Here is a 13699-nt window from a genome sequence, read left to right as displayed (position 1 = left end):
CAGTGGTGGCTGCATTTTGTTTTCTCCATGGCGCTAGCCCATAGCCACTTGGAACAGAAAGCTGAAGCCAGCTGATTGCTACCTCCCACCCAGCAACCAAACACTTACCCCTGCAGCAAAACCAGAGTGAGAGAGAGAGAGAGAGAGAGCGAGCTGTATTCTGTTCTTCTCAGAAGATACTGCTCGCTTATTTTATTTATTTTTTAAAACTTTATGAGGAGGCTTACCGATAAAAATACGACAGGAGAGTAGGTGGGTAGAAACTGGTGTGTGGGGGGTGGGGCAGAGAAACAGAGGATCCAAGTCTTCAATCTGTTTTTTTTGTTTTCAAATATGCACCCACTCTAAATTCCCCTGGATTCCACCAAGTCCTCTCTGGGGCTGGGATCCTGCTCAGAAAGGATCACAAGTCTGGAGAAATCAGGTGCCTGGCCCTTTTTTTTTTAATCTTTCCCCCCTTCTTCCCAGTGGCCAAACACAAACAAAAACACACCCCACATGCCTAAAACCCTAAACAGGGCACACAAGCCAGAGAATAGAATCCTGCTGCACCACTAGTATGTGCTACCATCTACTGAGGCAGAGAATATTGGGTTGTTTTTGAACTGCACCACAAATAAGAAGCTATGACATCACAAAAAAAAAAAAAAAGCTGTGCTGTCTACCGCCATCTGCTGGCAGGGGTGGGGAACAACCTAATTGCCTGGACTAGTGTAGCAGGATGAGGAGGAAGAAATACTTTTCAACTGTGTGTTATTGAATACATAGATACCTACAGTACCCAAATATAATCTGCTCTGAGATGTCTGAAAAGCAAAATATAAAAATCAAATAAATAAAATGTAAAAATGGCTTGAAGAGGCAGGCCTTGAAAAGAACTTAGCAGGCTGGTGTGTGTTACGGGAGATGTTTTTTTCCTTGGAGCAGCAAAAAAGAAAAGAAAAAGTGGGACAGGACACTGGTGTAGTTAGGGCAGTGAATGAGTCAACGTTTATTTTTCAGGCTTCCCAGCATGGTTCTTCACAGGCTTCCAGGAGAAGCAGTATTACTTTGGTAAGAAATGCACTATTGTCAATTATACATCGGGAGCCACTGGGAAATCTGTGCACTCTGCAATGTGAAAGAATCTAGTTTAGAAACCATGCTCATCAGAAGAATGGAAATATATGCAAGCCTAGGAACTACCCCTTTAAAAAAAAAAAAAAAAATGCCCAGTCTAGGTTCCCCCTTTTTTGTGTAAAAAATCATATCCATTTTTAAACTGGAGTAGTTGGCTGCTTTCAGCACTAGACTGTGATGCCAAAAAAATAACCAACCCTAAACACTATTTTTCTTTTTCAGATGCAGTAACATTATCAATAGTCCACCACTCTGGATTTTGATTACTACATACAACAGTCATGCACTGCGAGAATACAGGGAGGCAGGGACTAATCTGGTTAAAAAAGAAGAAAAAAAATAGTTAACTGTGCCAAGAAGATGATTTTTCCTGGCACATGCAACAGACAATTTGATGGTTCAAAGATTCTCGCCTCTGGTCAGAAGCAAAGACTGGATCATGGAAGTCCCTAGATAAAGCATTATTGGCAAATTGAGGAGCAACACCAAGATAGGCCACCAACAATTTTCTTTTTTTTTTTTTTTTTTACTTCAAAACAAAATCAATGCTACTGCAGCTGCATCATGTAAAATAAATTGTTTCTTTAATAGCTTCCCTAGCTTTATAATTATCCAAGGTGGGTGGGGGAGGACCACAACTTAAAATGCCTGGGGAAAAAACTGATTATTGGGTAGGTTGTGTGAATTTGTCTGGCCGAGAATCACTGGACAGAAGAACCATGGATAAGTGACAACTATTACACAAGATGGAACACTTCCTACAGAAATCCAAGGTGCTCCCCAGGAAACCAGTTATACTAAACTAGCACTAACACTTCATTGTCCCTAGGGCTCCCTTTTGAAAAAAATAAAATGCTTCATAACATTCAACATAAATCTCCAAAGCTTAACACATCTGTACACTTGCCTCTCTAGTTACACTGCATGTAGTCTATGAATGGAGCTGCTTGCTACTCTGGTCAGCTGGCAAGGATAGCCACTGCCAGGGAAGCTGCAACTTGTTCTTTTGGTTTTCCCAATGCAATTTGATGTCTCCAGTGATTTCATGCAATCTACAAAAAGGAATCTCTTATGGACATTAATACTTATTCCCGCCACACTGAGCCCGGCTCTATTTGAGGTTTGCATTGGATTTATTTTTCTAAAAATTAGGGAAGTTTTAAGTGGTGCGTGCTCTCCTGCTCAGCTAAGGAGTGTCTGCGCATGATGTGTCAGGAAGGCTGTTTTACCAAAAGCACCTCCACTCTCTTACCAATGACCTGATTTTTGGGGAGGTCTCATTCCCCATCCTGGATGGGTGCCATGAGCACCTTGCCCCACCTCCCCTCCCCCCCACCCACACTGTGCTGGGCTTTTGAAATAATTTACATCTTTAACCAGTAAGCTGGGCTTGTGCAGATCCACAGGCTGTACGTAGTGAGACATTTTCACTTTTTAAGACGATTTGTTAAAAAACGTGGATGCAAAGCACTGTGGCCATCTGTTCCATTCGTGTCCTTTTGCTTGCCGGGAAGTCGTCATGTTTCCAGGGTTCTTCATTAGCCCCACATGTGTCGACGACACAGATTAAGCAGCTGGTTACTGGGAAAGCCCGGACCTTGGAGTTGGCTATCCACTTGTCTGTTTCAGTATTGTACTCCAGGATGTGTCCCAAACGTCCCACCCCCTGAAATCCAGCCAGCACGTACACCACAGAGCTCACAGCTGCGCACTTCACAGTCACTCCTTTCCACAGCATGGGCGACACCATCTTCCACTCGTTTAGTTTGATATCGTAATATTCCACACTGTCTAGACCACCTGAAATAAACAAAACAAGAAATATATACACACGTGTATATATAAAACCAGTTAGTAAGAAATTGTGGCAAGACAGCAGCCAAATGCAACTGGCTAGCACCACAGACAGCATGTAGTGGATGAAAATATTCTCCAACAGCAAATAGTTTTTCCCTTCTTGTGAAACTTTATGGATCCCTACCTGCTGCTGGTCACAGCTGTGCTACTTCTCTGGCTGGGAAGCTGGGCTGCTGAATCCAAGCTATCATTTTCCCTTCTCATTATCCAGCTACACAACATGCAGGGGCATTGCTAGGTACTTAAAAGATCCGGGAGCCTGTGCCCATAAGCTCTTCCACTTCTCCCCCCTCACTCCCCCTCCCCACAAGTTTTTGTACCTCACTTTGGTCATTAGAACGATAAGGCAAGTACTAAGTTTTCAAAATAAATAAAAATCACAATCAGCTTCTTCCCTGCGCCCCCAAGAACAAGCCTGTAAAAACACATACACAGACATCACACTTTTAAATATTGGAATTAATACTCAATATACAAATTCTGTCTCACCTCAGTAACAACACCACAAGCGCCTTTTATCAGGAACATTGTGAAGCAATACAAAACCTTGCAAAAAAAATAAAATAAAATAAAAAGCACTCTGATCCTACAGAGCAAACCTGCCATACCAGAACATCACTATCTGCCAGACTCAAACACTAACAATCCTACCTATGAAAAAAAAAAATAGAATTGCAAATACTACACCAGGACCTAGAACATCAATACAATCCTTACTGATAATACAAGCTGACCTACTGCTATACATTCTTACACAGAAACTACAGACCAGCAGAATCCCTCGCCTCAGTCACACATGCAGAACACTGAGACTCTCACCACCTTCTGAATATCTGACTACAAATTAGAAACCTGCAAACAAAAATTGAAATGGAAACCCTGAAAAGTCAGATTCTGCATGCACTGCAATACTGGAGAAAAAGAAACAGATGCATGTCTTCTCTTCCTGGGCAAAGTACAAGACTACAAGAGGTGCACATTCTCAGGCTGACCTGTTCCAGTCACTAAAGTGAAAATAAAATGGTTTTCCCCCTCTACGTCTGTTGTCTAGGCATTGGTCCCAGTCTTTTCCAAACACTAGTGAGGTTGTGGCCCAAACATCTGGACATTAGGTCCCTGTGGCCCTGCTGGATGGTAACTAGCCACCACCAACCTGCTGGCATTAAGCTGGTTGGTTTCTAGAGAATTGTAGCCCACTGAATCCAAACCAGCTATCCCCTGAGCCGAGGTGCCACTAGGTCATGCATCCTTTAAAAGAAAATTATTTCCTTACCTGCTAATTTTCGTTCCTGTAGTACCATGTATTAGTCCAGACCATGGGTTATCTCCCCCTTCCAGCAGATGGAGTCAGAGCAAAAACTGAGAGGGCGGTCCCTCATGACTGTGCACCCTTTGTAAACCTTCAGTATTAAGAATATCCAAGCAACAAAGAAAAACCCCTCGGAAGGATCAATACAAAAATGAATATCAACTAAATTGAACATCAAACTGTAAATCTGAATAGGCAAACTTGCAATGTGAACTCTCAGTCAGTCCCAAACAGGTCCTGAAATGATTACACAGTCAAGCTGAAGGATTAACCCAAAGAAAAAACCCCAAAATCCTTAGGGTGGGCATCTGGACTGAACCATGGTACTACAGGAACGAAAATTAGCAGGTAAGGAAATAATCTTCTTTTCCCTGTATGTACCAGGATCAGAGACCAGACCGTGGGATGTACCAAAGCTTCCCTGAAATAGGGTGGGCCACTGATATCCCAACTCGAATGACCTGAGCCCCAAAAGAACCCGAGGTTGTTGATTGCAGATTCAAGCGACAGTGATGCGCAAAAGTGTGCAAAGACTTTCAAGTGGCCGCTTGGCAAAATTCCTGCGGAGACACTGCTCGGCTTTCTGCCCAGGAAGCTGCTTGAGCTCGGAGAGAATGAGCTTTAATACCATCTGGGGGCTAATCCCCCGCGCCAATGTACGCGGTAGAGATTGCTTCCTTCATCCATCGGGCAATGGTGGTCTTTGAAGCCTAGTTCCCCTTCTTGGGACCACTCCAGAAGACAAAAAGATGATTTGATAAGCGGAAGTTGTTAGTAACCTCCAGAAATTGGAGGACTCGCTTGACATCTAGGCACCTGAACTCCTTGGAATCTTCATCTTGGAATGATGGCAGTTCCACCAATTAATTCAGATGAAAAGACGAGACCACCTTTGGAAGGAAAGATGGTACGATACCAGAGGATACTCCGGAATCCATAGAGCGGAGATAAGGCTCTCCACATGACAAGGCCTGTAGCTCAGAGATTCTGCTTGAGGGTAGGCTCTACAGCGGTTCAAAGGGTGGCAGGGCATAAATTGTGAATCGGTGTTTCACACATGCTTTACTCCCTTCAAGAACCGGACCACATCCGGGTGTGTCGCAAGAGGAGGGCCATCCCGATGAACTAGACCACGTAAGTCTGCCACCTAAACTTGGAGAAAATTGTAGGCTAATCCCCTCTCCAGCCCTCGCTGTAAGAATGACAAGATCTGGGCTTTGGTCGCATGCCGTGGAGAGACGTGAGGACTGGCAGCAAGCCTCAAACACTTTCCAAGCTCGGACATAGGACCTGGAGGTGGAAGGCTCCCTAGCCTTGAGAAGAGTGGAGATAACTGCCGCTGGATATCCTCATCTCCTCAACTGGCGCCGTTCCAAAAGCCAGGCCCTAGATAGAAGAGATCTACCTGGTCAAAAAATACTGGTCTCTGCTGTAGAAGATTCGACAGATGCCCCAGGCGCAGTGGGCCGTCCACCGCTAGGTTGATTAAGTCTGCGAACCACAGCCAACGAGGCCACTCTGGAGCCATGAAGATCACAGGCCCCTGGTGACCCTCTATTCTTTGGAGCACTCTTCCCACCAGGGACCAAGGTGGGAACACGGAACATAGGATGTTCCTCGGCCACAGGAGGGCTAGGGCATCGACGCCTTCTGCTCCATGCTCCCTTCTGCGGCTGAAAAAGCAAGGAGCCTTTGCATGGCCATCAGATCCAGATGGGGAGTCCCCCATCACGTGACGAGTAGTACCACTGCCTCCTGGGACAGTTCCCATTCTCCGGGATCTAAGCACTGGCGACTTAAAAAAGCCGCCTGAACATTGTCCACCCCTGCAACGTGAGACGCCGCCAGATGAGACAGGTGGCGTTCCGCCCACGGCATCAGATTGTTAGTCTCCCGAGACACATGGAGACTTCTTGTTCCCCCCTGACGACTGATGTACACCACATTCGTGGTGTTGTCGGAGAGGATCCGGACTGCTCGGCCTTGTGCTAGGGGCAGAAAACGCTGCAGCGCAAGACAGACCGCTCTTGTCTCTAAACCATGGATTGGCCAAATTGCCTGTTCTGGTGTCCACTGACCCTGTGTTGAGTGCCGACCGCACACTGGCCCCAGCCGGTAAGGCTGGCGTCTATTGTAACGAGTACCCATTGTGGAACCTAGAGCTCTGCTCCTCGAAGCAAATGATCCAGGTCGAGCCACCAGGTCAGGCTGTCGTTGGGTAGGGGCGGTATCGGCAGAGGAGCCTGAAATTCCTGAGATACCGGCTTCCAACGGGAGAGTAATGCTCTTTGTAAGGGACGCATGTGGGCAAAGGCCCAAGGCACAACACCTGTCGTGGAGGCCATGGAACCTAGCAACTGGAGATAGTCCCAGGCTGTGGGAAGTCGGAGGTCCCGAAACACTGAACCTGAGCAAGGAGCGATTGGGCCCACTCCAGACGAAGAGAGCCTGTGCCTACTTTGATGTCAAAATGAGCTCCCAGAAAGTCGAGGGACCAGGGTCTATTCCTTCCTCAGGGCCACCGCCACCACTACTATCACCTTGGTACAGGTGTGAGGAGCGGTTGCCAGGCCGAATGGCAGGGCCTGGAACTGGAAGAGCTGCCCCAAAATCTTGAAGCGAAGGAGGCGCTGATGCTCGTTCGGGATGGGGATATGAAGATAAGCCTCCGTCAAGTCCAAGGACGCCAGGAACTCTCCCCGGTGCACCGCAGCAATCCCTGAGCGCAGAGTTTCCATCCTGAAGTGTGGTATCTTGAGCGTTCTGTTGACCATCTTGAGATCCAGGATCGGCTGGAAGGAGCCTTCTTGTTTGGGGGCTACGAAGTAGACTGAATAATAGCCGAGTCCTTGTTCCGGTAGTGGCACCGGAAGAATGGCTCCCAGATCCAGGATGCTGTCTAGCGTCTGATGTACTGCACCCTGTTTCCTTAGTCCGCATGGAGAAAAGATAGACCTGTCTGCGAGGTCGAGCAAATTCTAAAGCGTAACTGCGCCATAGAATATCCAGGATGCCCTAGTCTGAGGTGATTGTGAAGAGTGGCAGGCGTCCTCCTATCTGGGGAATCAAAGAGTGGACCGGCAATGTTTCATTGTGAAGATATAGTGGCAGTCCCTTGGGCGAGGGTGTCTTGGGCTGATCTTCATCCCCGAAAGGAACGAGACCAGGACTGCGATCTAGATGAGGGAGGCCTGTGGGACACTGGCCACACCTGGCGGAAGCGCCATTGTCCTCTGAAACGGTTCCACACGGAGCTGTATGTTCTGGATCTCAGAGGACGATCTTCCGGTAACTTAAATACCTTATGCTCCCCGAGCGACTTAATAAGTTGCTCCATCTCCTCTCCAAACATCAACTTACCCTTGAAGGGAAGGAAGCAGAGTTGAGACTAGGAGGAGGAATCCGCGGACCACGTCCTGAGCCAGAGGAGGCGCCGAGCTGAGACTATGGAAACCATAGATCTGGCCAGCACTCGGAGAAGATCACACAGCGCGTCCACGACATACGCTATGACGGCTTCTAGCCTTTCCGCCTGTTGTGCCTCCCCTGGAGGCAGGTCCTGAGTCCAGAGTAGATGTTGGATCCACCGGAGTCATGCACGCTGCATCAGGGAGCTACAAACAGCAGCCCAAACTCCCAAGGCGGACGCCTCAAACACTCTCTTCAAATACACCTCAAGTTTGCGGTCCTGCAAATCCCTGAGGGCTGCTCCTCCAGTTACAGGAATAGGTGTCCTAGCCGTGACTGCAGATACAGATGCATCCACCTTCAGTACCTTAAGTAGTTCCAGGGACTCCTCGGGGAGTGGATACAGTCTGTCCATCACTTTGCCAATCTGGAGAGAGGCCTCCAGAGTCTCCCACCCCCTGGACAGCAATTAGAGGAACATAGGATGAAAAGGAGAGTCTTCGAAGGTGGCTTGAGCCCTGGTAGGACGGGATCCCCTCTCTTCGGTGCAGTGCTGGCGGCAGGAGCCTCCTGGGGGGGCCTCAATATCTAATCTGACCAGGACATGTGAGATAAGCGGAACCATCTCATCGCTCTGGAAAAGGCGTAGAACCCGAGGAACATCCCCTTCGACTTGCGCAGAGGGCGTCGGATAATCTAGATCAGGGTCCACTGAAGGGTCCGTCGGGGGTGGAGGGTCAGGACCGTTTGGATGGGTAACTGGCTGAACCCTAGAGGATCCCGAAGGGGCCACTGGAACGGCAGGGCCAGAAATACTGGTGCTGTACTGGGCCAGTACCGATCCCTGAGGCCCCCCCTGCCACGTCCGGGAGTTCCCCCAGACTGACCACTTTAGGAGGAGGGGGTGCCAAAACCGCATCCTGGTGCTGGCTGAGCCTTGCCAAATAAGCCCCATGCATCAGCAGAATAAATTCTGTGGAAAAAGGCTCTGGGGGAGGGATGGTTGGGGGGGGGGGGGGGCAAAGGGTCCTCTGAGGGCGGCTCTGCGTTGGGGAGGTGCGCCGGAAAGAGAACCAGAGGAGAATGAGGTCCGTCCAGGTCTGAATCCCCGGGAGGCGCTGCATCGCATCAGCCGCAGCATGGAGGCAAGTAAAGAAGGGCTTGGAACCCAGATCTCTGAAAACCTTTGATAGCAGGAATGAAATCAAAGTCCTGCGCTGCCTGATTAACTTTAACGACCCGTTCCTTTTTTTTTGTTTTTTCCAAGCCAGAGGGATGTCGCGTCTCTGAAGCTTAGGGGCTGCCCTGAGGCAACGACATCTCCGGGCAGTGGGTCGATATCGAGGGGGAGAGGCTGGACCACCAACTTCACCCCTAAAGGCAGCAAATGACAGCCCTGTAAAAGGAAAGTGAACAAACGTACCCCCAAAACGATACAGCAATAAATAAAAAAGATGACAGGTCTGCCATTGAATGAAAGCTCTGCCTGCAAGCCTGCAGCAGGACAGCCCATAGGAAGTAGAGCAAAGCTACAATGAAAAGCCTTTGCCTTTTTTTTTTTTTTTTTTAAATAAGATCCATCCAAGTAAAAAGTGTTAACCAGAGAAAGCAAATGTTGCTTACCTGTAACAGGTTTCTCACAGGACAGCAGGATGTTAGTCCCCACATATGGGTGACATCACAGGATGGAGCCCAATCACGGAACACTTCTGTCAAAGTTTCCAGAACTTTGATTGGCTCCTACTGGGCAAGCCCAGCATGGCACTAACCCTGCAGCCAGCAGGGGGTCCCTCTTCAGTCTTGTTAAAAAGCTACAGGTAGTGCCGAAAATAAAATAAGAAAACGTTACGAACCCAACACCGCGGGGAGGCGGGTGGGTTTCGAGAGGACTAACATCCTGCTGTCCTGTGAGAATACCTGTTACAGGTAAGCAACATTTGCTTTCTCACAGGACAAGCAGGATGGTAGTCCCCACATATGGGTGAGTACTGAGCTGAGGATGTACGAGTATGCACCAAATGTACTCAGGCGTGTAAGGCACTAGGCCTGGGATGAAATTTGGCCGAGGGCATCCTGAACCCTACCAGGCAGGTGGAAAGATGTTGGTACGTCACGTTGTAAATAGGTTGCGCAAGACAGACTGGTCGAAGATGGAATCTTGTCTTCTGGCTTTGTCCAAGCAATAGTGGGCTGTAAAAGTATGGAGAGAACTCCAGGTGGCAGCCCTGCAAATGTCAGGAAGCGGCACCAAGTGTAGGTGTGCTACTGAAGTCACCATGGCCCTCACAGAGTGTGCTTTAACACGGTCTTGAAGTGGAATGCCCGCTTGCTGATAGATAAAGGATATGCATCCGCCAACCAGGAGGAGAGAGTCTGTTTACCCACAGGCTGCCCCAATTTGATAGGATGGAGAGAGACAAACAATTGAGTACTTTTCCTGTGGGCAGCTGTACGGTCTAGGTAGATCGCTAGAGCCCATTTGCAGTCAAGGGTATGCAGAGTTTGCTCTCCTGGATTGGAATGGGGCTTGGGAAAAAAAAGGTAGGTAGTATGATGGATTGATTAAGATGAAACTCCAAAACTACCTTAGGTAAGAATTTAGGGTGAGTGCGGAGTACTGCCCGGTCCTGCAGAATTTTAGTGTAAGGCGGGTAGGTAACTAGAGCCTATAATTCACTAACTCTGCGAGCAGAAGTGATTGCCAAAAGGAAAATCACTTTCCATGTGAGATATCGAAGTTCACAGGATTGAAGAGGCTTGAATGGTGGTTTCATGAGCCGACCCAAAACTAGGTTGAGGTCCCAAGAAGGGGCCGGAGGACGCAGGAGGCTTGAGGTGAAGCAAGCCCTTCAAAAAACGTGTAACAAGGGGTTGTACTGATATGGGAACATCCCAGACACCTTTATGGAAGGCGGCTACCGCACTGACATGCGTCCTGATGGAAGAAGTTTTTAGACTTGACTCTGACAAGTGCCAGAGATAGTCCAGAAACTTCGTGATTGGACAGGTAAAGAGATCAAGGGACTGAGAAGAGCACCGTGACATAAACCTGGTCCATTTGTAAGAATACGATTTTCTCGTGGAAGGCTTCCGTGAAGCAATCAGGACACGGGAAACTGGTTCAGAAAGGTTAAGTGGCTGAAGGATTAACCTTTCAACATCCATGCCGTCAGGGACAAGGCTTGAAGATTGGGGTGGCGGAGGCACCCGTCGTTTTGAGTGATTAGAAGCGGGTCCTTTCCCAAGGGAATGTGCCTGCGGAGAGATCCTGAAGTATTGGAAACCACACTTGGCGCGACCAGTGGCGTGCTATCAGGATCTTGGTTCCCTTGTCCTGACGTACCTTCACGAGAGTCTTCTAGAGAAGTGGAAGTGGAGGGAACGCATATAGGAGACCGGTTGCCCATGATAGGAAGAATGCGGCTCTTGGCTGAAAGTGTTGGCTGCGAGTGAGAAAGCAGAAGTTGTCCACTTTGCGATTTTGAGGTGAAGCAAAGAGGTCTATTTGAGGATAACCCCATTGGTGAAGATCGAGTTCGCTACTGAGGGGTTGAGAGACCACTCGTGCGGTTGAAAGGTGCGATTGAGCTTGTCTGCCAACACACTGTCCACTCCCGGCAAGTAGGTGGCCCTGAGGTACATCGAGCGGGAGAGGGCCTCCGCCCATATCTGCGCAGCTTCCTGACACATGTCTAAATAGGTAGGAGCCCTTCCTTCCCTGTTTGTTGATGTACCACATGGCCACCTGGCTGTCCGCCTGGATCAGGATGACTCGATTGGAGAGGCGATCCTGAAATACCCTGAGAGCATATCTGATTGCTCGCAGCTCCAGGAAATTTATTTGGTGTTTGGCTTCCTCTGGAGACCAAGATCCTTGTGTCTGCAGATTGGCCACGTGGGCTCCCCATCCAAGGTTGGAAGCATCGGTGGTGAGAGTTATTTGAGGGTTTGGAGCCTGGAAGGGCAAGCCTTGGAGGAGATTGACCTGATTTCTCCACCAGGCAAGAGACTGACGGAGTGAGTCGGTTACGTGGACAATGGTCGACAGGGGCTGAATGGATTGAGTCCTTTGTGACCTTAGAGTCCACTGCATGACTCATGGAAGCAGGCCATTGGGGTGACCTGAACTGAGGACGCCATGTGTCCTAGGAGGATGAGAATGCGGTGTGCAGTCGTGGAGTGCTGAGACTGCAGCTGGTGTGCAAGAGACATGAGAATGAGAGCTCGCTGTCGAAGCAGAAAAGCCTTTGCCTGCAAGGTGTCCAAGCCTGCCTCAATGAACGATAAGGTTTGAGATGGGACTAAGTAGGATTTGTCGTAATTGACGAGAAATCCAAGTGAAATTAGAGTGTGTAAAGTAAGATGCAGGGACGACAGAGCAGCTTGTTGAGCGGGAGCCCTGATTAACCAATAGTCTAGATAGGGGTAGATGTGAACACTTTGAGTCCTGAGGAAGGCTGCAACTACGACGAGGCATTTTGTGAAGACTCGTGGTGCAGACGCGAGGCCGAATGGAAGCACGTGGTACCGACAGTGCTTGGGGCCTACTAGAAACCTCAGGTATTTGCGATGAGATGGAATTATCGCGATATGAGTGTATGCATCCTGGAGGTCTAGAGAGCAGAGCCAGTCTCCTCTTTGTAGAAGAGGAAGAAGAGACCCCAAGGTTACCATTTTGAACTTCTCTCGTTGGAGGTACTTGTTGAGGGCACGTAGATCCAGAATTGGACAAACGCCTCCCGATTTTTTGGGGATTAGAAAGTACCGGGAATAGAACCCTAGGCCGTGCTGAGAGTAGGGCACTGTTTCTATTGCTCTGGACTGAAGGAGGAGGGAGACCTCCTGCTCCAGGAGTAGTGAGTGTTCAGATGTTCCCCACACCGGTAGAGGTGGGGAGTCCGGTGGAATGGAGAGAAAGTTCAGATGATAACCTTGAGCAATTATTGCTAAGACCCACTGGTCTGAGGTGATTGAGTGCCACTTGTTGAAATGGCACAATCGACCTCCCACTGGTATGTGGGGTAATGGAAGCTGGCTGCTGCTCTCTATGCAGGAGTCAAAAACCGGAAGCAGGGCCCAGCTGAGGAGGTGCTTGTGGTTTTTGTTTTCGTGTCCAACGAGACTGGCTTTTTGAAACTGTCTCGGAGAACGGGTTCTAGTTGGTGGGGGTAGGACTTCTTCGGACGGAAGAATGACTTCTTAGAGTCCTTCCGGAAGGGCTGTTTTGAAGAGTACTCAGAAGGCATCAGAGAGAGCTGTCTTAGGGTCTCAAGATGGTCCTTGAGTTCTGCCACTGTTCGTTGAATCTGCTCGTCAGATTATCTCCTACACAAGGCAGGTCAGATAATCTGTCTTGTACTTCAGGATGAAGGTTGGAAGACTTGAGCGAGGCCCATCGTCTTGCCGAGATAGCAGCTGCAGATACCCTGGTAGCAGTGTCAAAGATATCGTAAGATGATCTGATCTCATGCTTCCCTGCCTCAAAACCCTTGTTTACTAGGGTTTGGAGTTGCTCTTGAAATTACTGAGGCAGGGAGTCTGTTAAGTCTTGCATCAGCTTAAATAACACCCTATTATATTGGGTCATATAGAGCTGATAAGAGGCAATTCTGGAGATGAGCATTGATCACTGGAAGACACGGCGACCAATGGCATCTAAAAATTTTTGTTCCTTGCCTGGGGGAAAGGAAGTGTGAGGTTTTGATCTTCTTGCTCTTTTCTGGGCAGATTCGACAACCACAGATTGGTGATCCAATTGGGGTTTGCGAAAGCCTGGAGCTGACTGAACGAGATAGGGGGTGTCAGCTTTCCTGTGGACTGGAGCCACAGAGCCAGGATGTTCCCAGTTCTTTTTGAGGAGATCCAGAAGAACTTGGAGGATAGGGATGGAGGTTATTTCCTTGGGAGCATCCAAGAATTCTAACAGCTCCATCATTTGATGCCTGTCATCTTGTTCAGGTTGCAATTGGAAGGGAACCAATTCAGACATCTCCTTCACAAAATGTA

The 13699-nt window shown here is 48.6% G+C and overlaps 1 protein-coding gene across 2 annotated transcripts in view; it reads right to left on the bottom strand.

Annotated features, from left to right (window-relative positions):
- Positions 1-966: 966 nt before the first annotated feature.
- KLHL7 (kelch like family member 7) overlaps positions 967-13699 on the bottom strand; it is a 119954-nt gene continuing 107221 nt past the window's right edge. For both annotated transcript variants that reach the window (XM_029589075.1, XM_029589076.1), the window contains one exon: positions 967-2919. In XM_029589075.1, the coding sequence (XP_029444935.1) occupies positions 2567-2919 (353 nt within the window). In that variant the 3' untranslated portion in view covers positions 967-2566. The remainder of the gene's footprint in view (positions 2920-13699) is intronic.

The sequence above is a fragment of the Rhinatrema bivittatum genome, chromosome 2 (assembly GCF_901001135.1).
Source record: "Rhinatrema bivittatum chromosome 2, aRhiBiv1.1, whole genome shotgun sequence".
Classification (NCBI taxonomy): Eukaryota; Metazoa; Chordata; class Amphibia; order Gymnophiona; family Rhinatrematidae; genus Rhinatrema; species Rhinatrema bivittatum.
Note: the sequence above shows the minus strand (reverse complement) of the source record. Positions and strands in the feature narration are given on the sequence as shown.